At 37.3% G+C, this 16544-nt stretch overlaps 1 protein-coding gene across 2 annotated transcripts in view; it reads right to left on the bottom strand.

The window, feature by feature from the left end:
• Positions 1-188: 188 nt before the first annotated feature.
• The window catches only part of LOC110111708 (probable plastidic glucose transporter 1), a 32884-nt gene continuing 16528 nt past the window's right edge, over positions 189-16544 (bottom strand). The window contains exons 8-13 of one of the 2 annotated variants that reach the window (XM_020843698.2): positions 12151-12297; positions 11996-12069; positions 8535-8623; positions 2953-3067; positions 479-761; positions 189-389 (exon numbers count right to left, since the gene is read on the bottom strand). In XM_020843698.2, coding sequence (XP_020699357.2) covers positions 561-761; positions 2953-3067; positions 8535-8623; positions 11996-12069; positions 12151-12297 — 626 coding nt within the window. In that variant the 3' untranslated portion in view covers positions 189-389; positions 479-560. Of the gene's footprint in view, positions 390-478; positions 762-2952; positions 3068-8534; positions 8624-11995; positions 12070-12150; positions 12298-16544 lie in introns of those variants that run through there. The other variant, XM_028700080.1, reaches the window with a different exon arrangement.

Raw genomic sequence — 16544 nt, 5'->3', positions numbered from 1 at the left:
ATAATTTGTCGTATAAGAGAGATGTGAGCCGTTGACATGCATGGGATTTGGCGCTAGCTGGTAGCATGCATAGGGAACAAAGAGAAAAGGCAGGTAGGGTTTAGCTTTTTGATACATGTTATAAAATTTTAAGATAAGATTAGGCCTATAAATAAAGGCATACGAAAGGTTGCAAAAGAGGATATAAATAAAAAGATTAACTTCTCAACAATATGATATAAAAGTATCTCTCTCAAAATAATTACCTACATAAAATATCAACACTATCCAAAACAACAAAAAAGAAACAAAAGAAAAAAAAAGGGAATTTGAGATCATTACAATTCATCTGCTTTCAGATCAGCAATTTGTTCCAGAGCTTTGATTTGATTTCAGAAAACTGGCCATAACTGAAAGAAACCACGATATGGTAGCATAATATTGGAAAAAAGTTCATTAGAACATATACAACTTGAAGATGCTATAGAATGGAAATTACCGTTTCCTTTGATTCTTTGCGAAGCCAATAAATCATGAAGCCCAAGTAAAACTGTTAGCTATTCTAGTAGTAATTGTGGTCACTATCGCTGGTCACTGCTTGGCATACTGGAAGTAACGGACATCTCAATTTCCTCGAGTGAACGTCCCTTTGTTTCAACAATGAAATATGCAGCAAATATTGCTGAACAGATGGAAACAGCGCCAAACGCACCATATACAGGTGCTACTCCAAATTTCTCCACTAGTTCCAGGAAATACAGTCCCACCAAGAAGTTAAAGATCTGCAATAATCAAAATAGTCAAAGAGGGTAAGGCTTGGGAAATGAAAAATTAGTACGTGCAGGTCAGGATTCGTCCAGAGATCAATAAAAATGCGCCACATTGCCCACAAAAATGTACCGTGCTCGATACCGAGCACGAAACCGGATGGTTCTCCCATCTAGTGTCCACGCAGAATAATCTCTCTTGGGCAAGACCTCATCGTTATCGTGGAGGTTAGCTCCGCATGTAGAATATTACCTACTTTCAGCTAACTGTTAAAGCCACTTAAAAAAAAGCTAGTTGATTTGGAACTTTTCCCTACTGTTTCTCCTCCTCAACCATTATCTTCTCAGGTGAAGCCATCAATTCTTACATCTAGGGCTTTTCGGTGAATATTGTTTCCCTTGTCATTGCCTTTATCCATTCCTACTTGCCACATCTTTGTATGGCCTAGTGGTTGGTGATTGTCTTCATGCTTGCTCATGCTGAATCTCTTTAAATGTAGGTGTGTAGCCTCCAAAGGTCATCGGCTCCCTCTTTCTCCTTTGCTGACAATGTGTTAGGGGCCAACCTAAACCGGTCCTAATTGGACCGGTTTGCTATAGGAGGCGGGCCCTAAGGGGGGCTGAAATGGGAAGGGAGGGCAGCACATGGGTGGGGCCCAAGCATTGATGGGAGCTTGGGTTTTTTTTTGTTTTTTGGGGTGGGGGGCAGGGGGAATTCAAATGTGTAGGGCTGTTTAGGGATTGAACATTGAATAATTGTATTGTGTAAGTATTCTCCTTTTTGGCTAGGGTTGGGGTTATCTTGAATTTGACAAGCAATTTGAGATCTAGGGTTTGTGTTCTTGGGCTCTAAGCTTGGCTAGAGATTTGGAGAGCTGTTTCTTCCTCTCAAATTGAAGAAACTTGTACCGTTGTTGTTTTCTTTCATCTATTAGTGGATTTCCTCATTGTTTCTCTCAGTTTTTTCTACACTTTGGTTCAAAACTTTTCATTTGGTCACCTGAATATGGAGATTACTTAAACCTTTTGATCTTTATTGCTAGGTCACTACTCTATTGGACTTCTTGATAGGTGACACAAATTTATCAGACTATCTTTGAATAAAATTATTGTAGATTTTTCAGTGTTCATATTATGTGAATGGACTATATCCTTTATTTGATACTTATGAGGAGCCCATTGTTATCCCTGTTTGGGTTATTTTTCCTTATCTCAAGATCCACTACATCAACAAACCCACAATATATTCAGTAGATTCAATTTTTGACAAATCATTACGAGTGAATACTACTATCACTAGATTCTCTTGACTGTGAGTGACTCATGTTCTTATTGAGATGTACATTTCTACCACTTTGACTCGAGAGGTATGAATTGACACTTCTTGTGATTATTAGCAAAAAAAGCAAAAGTTAGAGGCTTCCCCTCATATTACAAATCTTGCAAAAAATTTTGGACATGACTTTACGAATTATTTATATTAAGAAAATTATCTTCCAGGTTTCCTTCTACTAGGATTGGCTCTTTTGATCACTATATGGACAATCAAGATATTTATATTATAAATAATCATGATCATATGGAGTCTACCAACAAGTTGGGTGTTTTCCCTTCAACTAAATCCCCTTAGGGTGTTCTCATGACCTTAATTCAACTAAATCCCCTTAGGGTGTTCTCATGACCTTAATATTCCTAAATTCATCTTTGAGTTAGTGCCTTCACTTGTTACTGATGATTTGTTAGTTGATAACATCCCCCTATTCCTCTAATTTTGGAGGTCGGTCTTTTGATTGGTTTAGAGCGATGTCTAAATTAGATAATTGGTTGCCTATTGAAGATCTCATAGTCACTCATGCTTATTTCTTCTCCATGTAATATCATAGCTATATCCACTAATGTTATAATTGATTAATCTAAGTGGAGGTCATTTGAACATGGTTTGTGACTAAATGTTGGTATTTCCTTTAAGATAGACATTACTCGCTATGCTTCATATTACTTTTATCTGATATATATATATATATATATATGCAATTGCAATATCTTGAAACTTTTACACTGATTTGTTATAAAATCTCAATATTAAAAAAAAATAAAAGCAAACAAACGTAGGGATTAAAAAAATGAACACTAAACTAATATAACAAGTATGAATCTAACATTGAGATTTAACTAAAATACTCAAAAACTTTTGTTCAAAACATACCCAATGTATAGAGAAGCTGAAGCCCATAATTTTTGAACGCATTTGAGCACTGCTTAATTCTGGAATTACTAAGCCAGTAACAGGGCCTGCACCAATCGCGAATGAGAATATGTACCTACACATTGATGAGAAAATTTCATTCTAGTTTTGCATAAAATGAAGTTTCTAAAATCATGTTGATGAAGAGCATTCTAGCATATAATATGACCCATAACAATTGAGGGGAGAAAACATCATCTGAGCAAGGGAGTATAGGCATATAAGCTAATATATCATGTGGAGCCATTCTCTCTTACAATTGGATTTTTTGTGACATCTACTTGCAGGAGTAAAGTTTTAAAATTGATATTTAAATAGGATATGAATGAGCGGGTAAGTGGGGTGGTAACTTTGGAGTCGAAGCTATTAAAGCGATTCAAATGCTTACATAGGCACTGGGGAGAGTATACACGAGATATTAGCAGCTTGCACACCTCATAGGTGTTCACCAAGTCGTTGTCTGGTTAGTGTGATGCTCTAAGGCATCAAGTAATGAGGAAAACTCCTTACTTTTGATTAGTGAGATGAGAGCAAATATTTTGAAATGCTAAAATTAAGTCAATTTTTATAATGAAAATTTTGCATGGAGTTGAAAGGAGCATCAAGGGTTGGAAATATTAGATTGTACAATAGGAACCAAATTGGATAAAACATAGGCAAAAAACTTCAGTTTGTAGTAAATTTTAAGTATGAAGAGGATAGGATCAAGAAAAAATAAAAGTTGGTGAGATATAAGAAATATTAATAAAGATTAGGTAATTTGATAGGACTATATCGAAACCCACTGGGTATAACAATAAGTTAGCAACTACAATATGAACAACCAAAGCAGGAAATGCATATTCCAACCAAACTCAAGGATTATTACATGTAATGAGAAGGCTAGTTGGGTGTTTTGTGAATTATTAAACTGATAGTGCATTTTTATTTTTTGGGGTTTATTACTAGATGGTCAGGCGTCAAAATTTTATTTGTTTGTTTGGTTAAGATTCTTAGAATAGTGCCTGTTCAAACAATACTTGGACACTCATTGTTTTACTTAGGCATCTCTCATTTTTTGGTTCTGAATGCTCTTCAAATTTTTTCCATTATAGGAATTGAGCTCTATCTACCATAGTGATGTAGAACGGAAAAAGAGGCTTAGCTAATGAATGGATAACTGCAGGAATTTTTCTGACTGCAGGCTTAGGAGAGCAGGAGAATCGATGGTAATAATCTGAAACAAATCCTTCAGGAAATCTGAAACAGTTCAGATTTGTTTCCCAAAATCTGAGAAACGAATTCCAAGTTGCCTTCAGATTTCTAGAGGGAATTATGGGGGAAAAACTTCAGTTTTGTTGTTTAGAGGAGAAGGCCTTGAAGTAAGAAGAGTGGAAAATCAAATCCAATAGGGAAGTGGAGGTGGAGAGGAGAATTGGGAGAGAGGGAGGAGAAGGGGCGGCGGGATCCAAGGCAGGCTGAGGGAATTCAATTCCTTGCATCCGTGAAGTGAATTAGGGAAAATAGAATAGGAAATAAATTCCAGGGATAAGAGAGGGAATTCGGCCAAGGTAAACTATCAGTTTTGGAAAGTAATGAAAGCAATTTCATGGATTCTGTATCCAATAACTGATGAGAAAATTCGGCCAGATGGAGATGACGGGAATTGAGATAGTTTCCAAAAGTATGGGCTTAGAATTAGGGGAGAGACGGGTGACAGGAAATCTCGGCTAGGCTGAGATTAAGGGAAATTGCAATTGTTTTCCTTAAACAATGATGGGAATTAGGAAGTAATTAAGGATTTAAGCCAAGGGGGATGGAGGGGCTGGCGGGATTGAGTAATAAGTGGGGAAATTTTATTTCCAAGATTTCAATTCAGCAAGCCTGTAAGAAAGTTGACGGGATGTGGAGAGAATTAGGGAATTTAATGCTCATAGATTTGAATTTGGGAGTTATGAAATGGAGCCAATAAATCGGATTTTGAATTTAAATTTCAATTGAATGGAATTAAACACTTTCCAAAATAGGTGGACTAAATTAGGAAAGAAATTAGAATTTCAAATTAAGCCCTAATATCATGCACCCCAAATTAGGCAAGGATTTCAATGGGGAGAAGGAGGTGGAAGGTGGCCGGCAGTTAGAGCTTGGGCCGGTGATATGAGGGGTTGGGTGGAGTGTCGGCCGTGGGTTGAGGAGGTGGAGCTAGGGGAATACTTGGGTGGATGAAGAGGGGAGGAAGGAGATGAACAAGAACATACGAGAAAGATATAGATAAATAACGAACTCACAAAGAGATCGTAAGAACCGCGAACCTCGGACTCTTCCAAAGATTGACGGGTATTGCAAGTTACCCTCCTCGGGCTTCTCCTCTCATGAACTCACTAAGAGACCAACAAGAACATAAAACTTTTCATTATCAATAATCATCATTACAATAGCTTAAGGCCCTTATTTATAGGCCCCAATATGAGAAAATTCGAAATTACAAAATTGCCCCTTGGGCCATAACACTCAAACAAACTATCCTAGGGGTAAAACAAAAAAAATACATTAATTTAGAACTAAAAGTCAAAAAAATAAATCATAATAGAAGGTTTAAATGATAGCCGTCGATTTGCGACGCCTCCTGTGATATATGAGCCAGATCTTTGTGCAGATGTTCGCATCACATAGGCTTCATGAAATTCTTGGTTTTTGACCTTATGTACTACTCAGAGCATTCCTTGAGTTCTAAGTACTCTTTACATGTTTTTTATGCCAAAATATACATATGATATAATCATTTTATTACAAATGGAATCATAGCAACAAAACTTCTCCTTTGATATGCTTGGCACAAATTAGCAATTTATTATGCTTCTCTTAAATACCCACAAGAATTCTCCCACTTCTTTGCTATTAATATAGGCTTGCGTTTACTTTTTTGGGAGAAGGGTAACCAAACATTCTCAATCCTAAAATTAAATAATAAAAAAGTAAAACTAAAAAGCCAAGATTTTTTACTCAAAGCATCAAAATAAATGGGTGACCCGTTATCATTTATATGGTGATAGGAAATACTTGAGTTCGCAAGTAACCCTAAGGTAATACTTGAGTTCGCAAGCAAACCTAACCCAAATCGGCGAACAAACAGCAGCCAAATGGCTGTCCACAGCAGGAAAACAGCAGAAAACAGTGGGCAATTAGAGGAAAACTGTAGGAAAACTCAAAGTACAACTTGTATTCCACTAGATGATGAATAAAATAGCAAGATACAATAGATCCTTAATTCGAGAGAAGGATCGATCTCTCCCAAACCTCTAGACGCCGCTAGAGCCCAAAGAAAACCTAAATCTAAGAGATCTCAAATTTCAGCCAAATTCAAGATGCCCAAACCCTAGGAAAAACATCTATTTAATCCATACAAATCAAAAGGAATTCCCTAAAAAGCCCCTACATTCAAATTTCCCTCTCAAAACGCTAAAAAAAACTTCCTAAACGGCTCTACGGGGACGGACGGGCCGCTCGTTCTCCGCCAGAGGCGAATTCTCCGCTTGTTTGCGATTTTTGCCCGTGAACCGGTCCCGCCTGGACCGGCTAGACCGGTCCAGTGGACCGGTCTAACATATGGCTGCAAGTGAATATAGTCTTTCAGCTCAAAAAAAGTATGACTATTTCAAGATATTGTGTGTTACACAAGGTGATCCTCCAACAAAATTTTAGAAATGTAGGCATTTGGTTAGCTAAAAATAATTTCAAAGTCAGATTTTTGAAGAATTTAGAATACCAAATTCAGGCTATTTGCATGTATTTCGAATTTGCTCAATTTGAACAAACTCATAATACATCAGCTCATGCAAACTTGCAGCATATCATCGTCCTTACCTTCAAAGACCTTGACCCTCCTACTGCACTGTGTGGACTCCGCTGACAAGAGGACACTCAACTCTTGCAAGCAAACTCGATCTCATACACCTAACTGCAACCTCCTACTTCTGCAACATGTTGGAGGAGACTTTGATGCTTGACCTCAATGAGCAAACTTCCGCTCCAATATCCAATAGCCTCAACCTTCACACTTCCATATCTAGAGAAGTTCGACCTCCATCTTTTGCATCAAATGATGCGTGATCTCTGCGACTCTGCATTGTGCAAGACCTTGACCTCCCAATCCCACATCCAACGACAATCGACCTCGACCTTCACACTCACCTTGATGTCCCATACTTAAGACCCATTCCCACCTACGAAGTATATCCTTGCATGAGAGTGTTTATGCACTAGATTTTTTACTTTACATCAGAAGGAAAAAAAATGCTGATTTTGCTTTCCAATCAACCAAAAACCATTAAAGATATTAAAATTTAGTGTATTTGATTTACATTGTATTTGAAATACACCAAAATTCGATATAATGACAACCAAACAACCCCTTATAATTTGTAGAATATAGGCTCTTCAAAGTGATATTTAAATTCAGCATATGTTTTTTTTGTTTGAATGATACAAACCTATTCTGATTGGAAGTTCAATAATTTGGTTAAATATCAACTTGAAGACTCATCTTCCAATAATGAGTTGTTCATAACAATCGAACCTTCCCAATTTAATCTTTATCCATTCAACCCAAAAATATGGAATATAGCACTCACCTCCTACCTTTGTCTAACACAATCCAATTCAATGAGAGTGAAGTATGGGCATAAAATAAAAAAGTATGCAACAAAAAATGATAAGGAAAAGACTAGGGTTGTTTCTAAAATAGAAAGGGAATGAGAGGGAAATGTATAAAACAATAAGAGCAATCGATAAACTCATTGAAGAAATGGAGAAGGGAAAGCTAAAGATTATCCTATGCAAACAAGTATGGAGAGTGCAAGCCCTTGCCACCAACTAAGGAAAAAGGAGGGAGCCCATAGCACCAACTATTGAAGAGGGTTCCATCCGGACACATCAAGGAGAACAGAGTAATTACAAGTGAATAGTTTTAAAAAATATTATATATATATGAGCAAGCAAGCAAATGATATACATATCCTAAAAAAAAAATACTAAATGAAATTTAAATCCTAATTAGAGAAATCAATAGTTTTGTTCTTAACAATTTATATAATGAAAACTAAGAGCATAAGCATAAAACATGAGAAGCTAAACATAAACTAAACAAATGACATTCGTATTATCATGCTCCTGCATCACATACGTCCTCTCTCACACAACCATATCAATTTTAGTCAACGAAGAACAAGGTGGAAAACAGAGGGTTCACCCACCCACCCAACCCAACCCATCTTCTTTGTCTTTCTCCTTTTATAATTTATTGCAACACTCCAATCTCCTCACCTATAACCTTGTATTGAACTCAATTGGAATCAATAAAAATGAGGATTCATATAGCTGACTTAGTAATTAGTATAAGGCTAATGCCAATGATTGATAAATAGCATTGAAGAGGGCCTATAATAATGAGATGGCAATGGCAAGAGCGAGTCCTTTAATCCTGTCATATCATGCAAGTGAGTGCGCCCAATTTTGTGAGAACATCTAATAAAAAAATAAAAACCGATGGTGCAAAAAATACATACATAAGAGTTCCAACTACTGATACGTTGTGACTGAGATCTTCATCCATTGGAGAAATGATAGCAAGAGCTATAACAAACATTGAAAATGCCTGCAAATGAAGTTTAGCATACGCGCATGATAAATTATCATTAAGCGGAAAGCATAAAATATTCATCATGAGACCCATGAAAGAAAGAAATAAGATAGATACATCACTTATCAAGAAATAAATAAATTTCACCAAATCTCTGCAAAAAAGTTATTTGACTATGCTGGATACATCAATACATATTGAAAATTTTAATGGTATTTTTGAGAAAGTTTAACTAAAGCACAATCTAATAGTTGTAAATTGTCACATCCCGACAAGAATCCACCTATTCAATGTTGTTGTTGATAGTTTATAAAGTAGTTATGGGCATACTTTTAGAGCCCAAACTAGTCTGATGATTGAAGTTGACAACTTGGTGACCTGAAAAATTAGACTTGGTTGTGTTTGAAATTAATTGTATCAGAATTAAAGCTAATCACTTAAAGCGTAAGTTAACATATTGTCTATAAAGTAACTTAGATGACCAGACGGTTCTCTTTTTTAATGTTAAATTGAGCATCAACCCTATACCAACAGCCTCAAAGATCTATAATTTCCATAGTACAAATCTTCATGATGAGGAATTTCCCTTGGTCCTTTTGATTTCCTTCCTTCCGGACTGTACCTTCGTTTAGTACTTCTTTCTTTGGTTGGATCCTTAAATGATTTTTTCCTATTTGTAACCTTCGTTTAGTACTATATATGGCCTTTCCTTTGTAGGTGCTGAAGCACTCCTCCATATGAAAAATGTACTAGTGGGAATTATAACATGAGTCCTTTCTTTTATGATATTCAACTATAGCGGGGAATGCACAAATTGATAAAACAAAAATTATAAAGTTGAAAAATTAATTTTTTTGTTGAAACTAAGATTGAAGATATATATACTAGTTGAAATTCAAAAGTGATGAACGAAAACTTGCAAAATTAAGCAAAATCTTGGAGGATTCTGAGAAAGTACATATTTCAAGTCATTCTTGATGAATGAGAATTGTAAGAAAAAATATTAAACAACATATGATGAAATAAAATTCATTTTCCTCTTAATTCTTATGTGTTTGTTATTTGAATGTGAATTCATAGCACTTAGACAAGTCTTGACAATCTCCATAAACTGGTGTGAGGCCTGAATCTCTCGCTTGATGATTTATATCATTATTCTCTCTATTAACTTTTTTATTGATTGTTGTGCATGCATTCTTGAAATTTTTTCATGTTTGAAAGATATTAAATTCCATTTTTAGTTGGTTATTGATCATTGCTAGATTTTATATTTGCTCCGAAATTTTTTTCGTAAGAGGTTTTAGATTTTGGAGACTAAAATATTAGTGTTTTGAATGAAATACGCATGTTTACTATTTTACATTAAAAAAAAAAACTAAAGTTAAGAGTTTTAACCAATGTTTAAAATTGTGTATTCCAATATTGAGGCGTTTTTCATTCGTGAGGTGAGGCGTAAGCCTCGAGGCGTTTTGAGGCATAAGCCTCAAAATCAAAAGATTGCATAAACATAAAATGATAAATTTTTATATACTAATGAGTGAATAATATAAAACATAAAAAAGAAAGATATTAAGTGAAATCAAAATAGCCCAATAATAAGACAACATAAAATATAGTTCAACTCAAAATTCTATCTTTCCCAAATCCCGGTATTCTTTTCATTAACATATAATTCAAATTTCCAAAAATAAATAGCAATGACATACCACATAAGAACTCATAAGTCATCAACACTGTCATCACTAAGGGGTTCTTCATTTGAATCATCATTATGATGAACTGCTCTCTACCTTCCTCCTCTCCTATAGAGTCCAATGTCGGGCATTTACTTCAAGATTTATGTAAGTTTTAATATATATATATATATATAGCGTGAGGCGAGGCGGGCCTCAACCAAGTTGAGGCGCAAGCCTCATAAAAAAAACTTGAGGCGTAAGCATCGAGGCGTTTTTTACTAGAATTGCACAAATGCGGGCCTCAAGGCGAGCCTCATATTGCGCAATTTTAAACCATGGTTTTAACTTTTCCATTGGGTCAGTAGGCCCCCTTTAGTACAGTTAAACGTAAGGTTGGATATCCCCAAAAATGGAATGCTCAATAGTAACCTATGAATCATAGCTTCTTGTGTTTTGTTGTGCATGTCATTCATAAGTTGCATTAGTGAACCTTGGAACCTAAGATGCCCTACATCACTCATACATAGACATCACATATACTACTCGTTAGCAAATTCATAAAGCAAGCATGAAAACCTTGAACTATATATAAATAATTCTCATTTTTCTCATGCTCTTTAGAGTAAAAGCTAAGAAATCAATATTAAATTTGGAATAAAGCTAAGTCTCAATTCATCATTAGCATTATCATAGTTTCAACATCATATTCATCATTAAAGAGTTTCAACATCATATTCATCATTAGCATTATCCTGACTATTTAGATATAAGTTCATCAATTCTCCTCTGCATTCATTTCTGCCCAGTGCTACTTTAGGTATCAACTCTATTCTTTACAAATTTTATTGCACAGCTTCTAACCATAGAACATAGAGAACAATACTATTTCTACTATTGATATTCAATTGACCCAATAATCCAACTGTTAAACCACAGACGAAATAACTCAATCCCTTCGCCAGTTGATATCTGGCCTAGATTTAAGAGCTATAATTAAGGGGACTTTAACTATAATACTTAGAATAACTAAAGTAACTCATACCAAGACTTTAAACTGTCTATCAAGTGCTAATGGCCTGGCTCGGAAGGTTCATATCGCAATTCAAAAGAAGCTGTCCCTTTGTGTGAATACATCAAATACGAAGCACATGGTTAACAAAAACAATGATTTCAGTAGGAAAAGTAAGACTTTCCTTTTATCAGTATTAGATTATTTTTCTCATACAACTAAATACAACGAGATTCAGACTTCCCAACAAATCATGCAGAAGTCAACTACTCATGGTTGTACCTTCCTACCATGTTTAACATTACTTTACAAAAAGAAGATTAAAATTCTTCTATAATACAAAAAATGAACTACTATATATTATCAAAAGCTTCGTTTAAATCCTTGACTTCACCCACAGTTTAGAAATCAAAGACACTCGGCCACCTTTGATATTTCAGAAGATGCCTTCTGCTTCTACCTTCTGCTTCTATGCTCACACTCTTTCCATGTTTTGAGAATAATAATATTCAGTGAAGCCTATGCAAAACCCAAAAAATAGGTTGCTTTAATACAATACGGTTGCCAAGCTCTCCTACGGCAGCATATCAACAAAAAGGGATTGTAAAGATATAAATTAAACTCCACAATTGCTCACTGCAATGTGCCCCATTGTGAGAAATAAATAAAAAAGACATCTATGACTTCACAAAAATATCTCACCATTCCAAGATAGCTTCCAACTAACAGCTTCTTTCTTCCTTGTTTATCCATCAAGAACAAAGCCATTAAAGCCCCTAAATATAAGCAGAGGAAAAGCTCAAATTTCCATTATGGAAATGCATACAGAAATCAAAATTACACACCCATATGCTCACCTGCAAAGTTAGTAATTCCAACATACAAACTTGCCAATGAGCCACTAGTGATACCTACATCACTAAAAGTCAAGGATGAAAAGTATAGAACTCCATTGATCCCCGATAGCTGTTGAAGTATAAAAAGAGACCCTCCAATGAAAGCAACTATAAACACAACTTTAAATGACTCAGAACATGCGATTTAAATGAAATGATTAATAAAAAGCTGAACAGACTCGAACTAACATTATGGAGAAAAGAATAATTAAATCACTTTACAATAAACAGCAGAAACAAAAAGTAATCTACAAATTGTGTGTGTAATTATTGCATTTAATAACGTAGGCCGATTTTCCATCAAAAATAGGTGTTCTCTGTGAAATACAAAGCCATTGGTACACTGGAAAGGTATAAGGCAAGACTAGTGACGAAAGGATACACTCAGACATACGACATCGACTACTGAAGAACTGCAGAAGATGACCTCCTGATGTACCTGCAAGCTATAACGTATACAAGAAGAAGAACAGTAATTCAATAGCAAAGTATAATCTCATTTTCCTCAAGAGCTAATGTTTACAACAGTGCTCATATATAGATGAATCCTTGCCACGTGTATGACAGATGTGGTGTTTGGTTTGTTATGGTTTAAGGGTGATTAGGCTAGGTGTTTGTTTGCTGTCAGACCGTGTGGAGGTAATGGTGGAAAGGTGCTCTGATACTTCCCCGCAAATGGATGGTTCCGGTTGAACCGTCAATTTGAATCTTAGTTGTTGAAACCGTTTTGTAGACAACGGTTTGGTAAAGATGTCGGCGATTTGATCCAAAGTGTTGACCGACATGAGTATGATATTTTTAGACTGAATATGATCACGTATGAAGTGGTGATCGATTTCAATATGTTTAGTCCGGGCATGAAGAACCGGATTGTTTGCAATGGCTATTGCAGACATATTGTCACAATAAAGGGTTGTTGGCTGAACTGTGTGAATGTTGAAATCTGTTAGCAATTTCTGAAGCCAAATAATATCTATTGTAGCTGCAGCAATGGCCCGGTACTCAGCTTCCGCAGAGGATCTCGCCACTGTGTGCTGCTTCTTGACGCTCCAAGAAATAAGTGTTGATCCAAGAAACGAGCAATAGCCTGAGGTAGAGCGTCTTGTAATTGGATCGCTTGCCCAATCCGCATCCGACATGGACGTAAGTTGAAGAGGTCCCTTGTTGATAGGGAGACCGAAATAAACAGTTCCTTGGAGATATCTGAGCAGCCTTTACAGAAGATGAAAGTGCACCGGTTGTGGATCATGCATATGTTGGCAAAGGACATTAACCGAGTACGCTATGTCAGGTCTAGTTATAGTGAGGTATTGAAGAGATCCAGTGAATTGTTTGTAGGTGAGAGGATTGTGGAGAATTGGGTCCGAGAATGATGCCATGGGAAGTTTGGTGAAGCTTGGGTTGGACAACGGTTTACAGGAACTCATCCCGGCTTGATTGAGTATGGATTTGGCATAGGTGCTTTGAGAAAGGAAGTATGAGCTGGGGGTTGTTTGAATTTGAATACCTGGGAAGTGATTTGCTCTTCCCAAGTACTTCATGGTGAAATGTTGGCTGAGATGATGTATTAGTTTAGAGACAGTGTGAGAATTGTTTCCCGAAAGAAGGATGTCGTCGACATAGATTAGAAGATGAATTTGGATTTCATAAGTGATGAAAGTAAACAGAGAATAATCAGATTGACTTTGTTTGAAGCCGTGGGATAGGAGGTAGGAAGAGAATTTGTGAAACCACTGTCGGGGAGCTTGTTTGAGCCCATAAATGACCTTTTTGAGAAGACAAACATGATTTGGATGAAGATTATCCTTAAACCCTTTGGGTTGAGTCATATAGACAGTTTCATGAATGTCTCCATGTAGGAAAGCATTGGCTACATCCAATTGATGTACGAGCCAGTTTTGAGTTAGAGCAAGAAGTATGAAGATTCTAATAGTCGGCATTTTGGCTACCGGACTAAATGTGTTGTGGTAGTCCAGCCCATGCTCTTGACGGTGGCCTTGAGCCACGATACGTGCTTTGTGGCGAGCTATGGTTCCATTGGAGTTGAATTTTGTGCGGTAAGTCCAGCGATAGCCTAGGACATTGGCGTTTGAGGGTTTGGGAACCAGCAACCAGGTCCCTTGCTATTGTACGGCTAAGAATTCGAGAGCCATTGCTTTGCGCCAGTGTGGCATTTTAACAGCTTCCGAATAGTTCTGGGGATCAGAGGTAGTTTGAGATTGTGGTTGAATTTTGTGGATGAGGTTGAGAAGAGTGCGGGGTTTGAGAGAGCCCGTTTTAAGACGGGTGATCATGGGATGAATTGATGGAGCAGTGGGAATGTTGGGAACTCTGGAGGGACTAGGTGAAGTAGATTGGGGAGTTGAGGATGTTGGAATTTCTGTGGAGCTGAAGGGTATTGGAGGGGAAGTGGTGGATTGGATGGTGAGTGGGTGTTGAGCTACGGTGGAGGTAGGAATGAGTAGGGATGGATTTGCTGGAGAAGCTGTGACATTGGATGGATGTGATGATGATTCGGATGTATTGGAGAATGGGAAGAAGTTTTCATTAAACGTCACATGCCTTGAAATAACAATTTTGTTTGTAGATAGATTGAGACATTTGTACCCTTTATATGATTCCAGGTAGCCAAGGAAGAGGCATTGTGGAGCTCTGGGTGCTAATTTGTGACATTGTGAGGGTGGTAGCCAAGGATAACAAGCACAGCCAAAGGTTTTGAGGTGGAAGTAGTTTGGTTTTTGGTTGTAGAATAGCTGAAAGGGAGATTGATTTGTAGGTTGACTGATGGCATTCGGTTTATAAGGTATACAGCTGTAATAAATGCATCTGGCCAAAATTTATGAGGGAGATTTGCAGTATGGAGTAAGGTGCGAGTCGTTTCTATGATATGTCGATTTTTACGCTCTGCTGTGCCGTTTTGCTCCGGAGTGTAGGGACAAGAAATTATGTGGTGTATGCCACTGGTTTGCAGACACAGCCGAAGTTCAGAATTTGTAAATTCTGAGCCACCATCCGTTTGGAGAAATTTTATTTTGGGTACCTCAGACTTAACACGTAGCATAAAAATCCATGTGAACCCATGTGAACCGATTGAAATCATCATGATGATAAGGTAGTATTTATAGCCATTACTTGAGATAGTTGGGGAAGGACCCCATATATCGAGATGTAGTAAAGCTAAAGGAGTTACAGTAAACGTGATAGAAATGGGAAAAGCTAATTTATGACTTTTAGCAGCCTTACAGACAGAACACGAAGATAAAGAGGTAGGAATAACAAGCCTTACAGACATAACACGAAGATAAAGAGGTAGGAATAACAAGTTCTCTGTTGGCGTGAGAGATCGATCGTTGCTAGGACTTGACTGTGGGGGTGACCAAGGCGATTGTGCCACCGCTGAGAAGAAGATGAAGTGGCAGCAAGCGCGGATGAGTTCGAAGCCTTGAAGGGAATGTTAATTTTGTATAGACCATTGCGGCATGATCCCTGGAGGAGGATGGTAATTGAGTCTTCAGATCCTTAATGCAGAATCCGGTGGGAGAGAAAACAATAGAAACATTGTTGTCATGAGTAAGATTGGACACAAAGAGTAGATTGTGAGATATGGTAGGTACATGATAAATTTGAGGGAGAGATAACTTACGGGTTGGAGTGGGAAGGAGACCTATTCCAGCATGAGCGATAGGGAGGTTTTGTCCATTGCCAACAGTAATGCTATCCATACCTTGGTAGGAGTTCGGCTGTGAGATGTTGTCCAGGGAATTGGTAAGATGCGATGAAGCTCCTAAGAAGGTATTGCGGAATCGGCAACCAGAGCTTTTGGTGTTGTTTGTTGTGGATTGGGTGTGTAGTTTACATTTAGGCGATGCCAGCATTGGGATGCCGTATGTCCTCGCTTGGCACAGATTTGACAAATGACTGTAGCAAAGAGATTGGAGCGATTGCCATTATTGTTGTAGTTTGGAGAGCGACCTCGACCGCGACGTCCACGACCACGGGAGGAGTAGAGTGCCACACTAGGATCGACTGCTTGCTGTTCTTTGTGTGATTCTGCAGCTAGATTGATCTCCTCTGTAAGAAGATAGGAGTAGAGTTCGTCCAGAGTAATGGGACTCCGTTTGGTTCGGATTGAAGTCTTGAATGTCTGATAGGTTGTAGGGAGCCCATTGAGGATATACAGTATTATATCCTCTGAATCAACCTTAGATCCAGCAGCTGCTATGTTATCGACTAGTGTCTTGATCGCCGTGAGATACTGTGTCGTGGAGAGATTGCGATTGATACATTATGCATTTCGTTCTTTAACTGCATTATCCGGGATCTGTTTGAAGCTTGGAGCCTTTGCTCTAGTGTGT

This window comes from Dendrobium catenatum, unplaced genomic scaffold (genome assembly GCF_001605985.2).
Source record: "Dendrobium catenatum unplaced genomic scaffold, ASM160598v2 fragScaff_scaffold_1446, whole genome shotgun sequence".
In the NCBI taxonomy this organism is placed as follows: domain Eukaryota; kingdom Viridiplantae; phylum Streptophyta; class Magnoliopsida; order Asparagales; family Orchidaceae; genus Dendrobium; species Dendrobium catenatum.
Note: the sequence above shows the minus strand (reverse complement) of the source record. Positions and strands in the feature narration are given on the sequence as shown.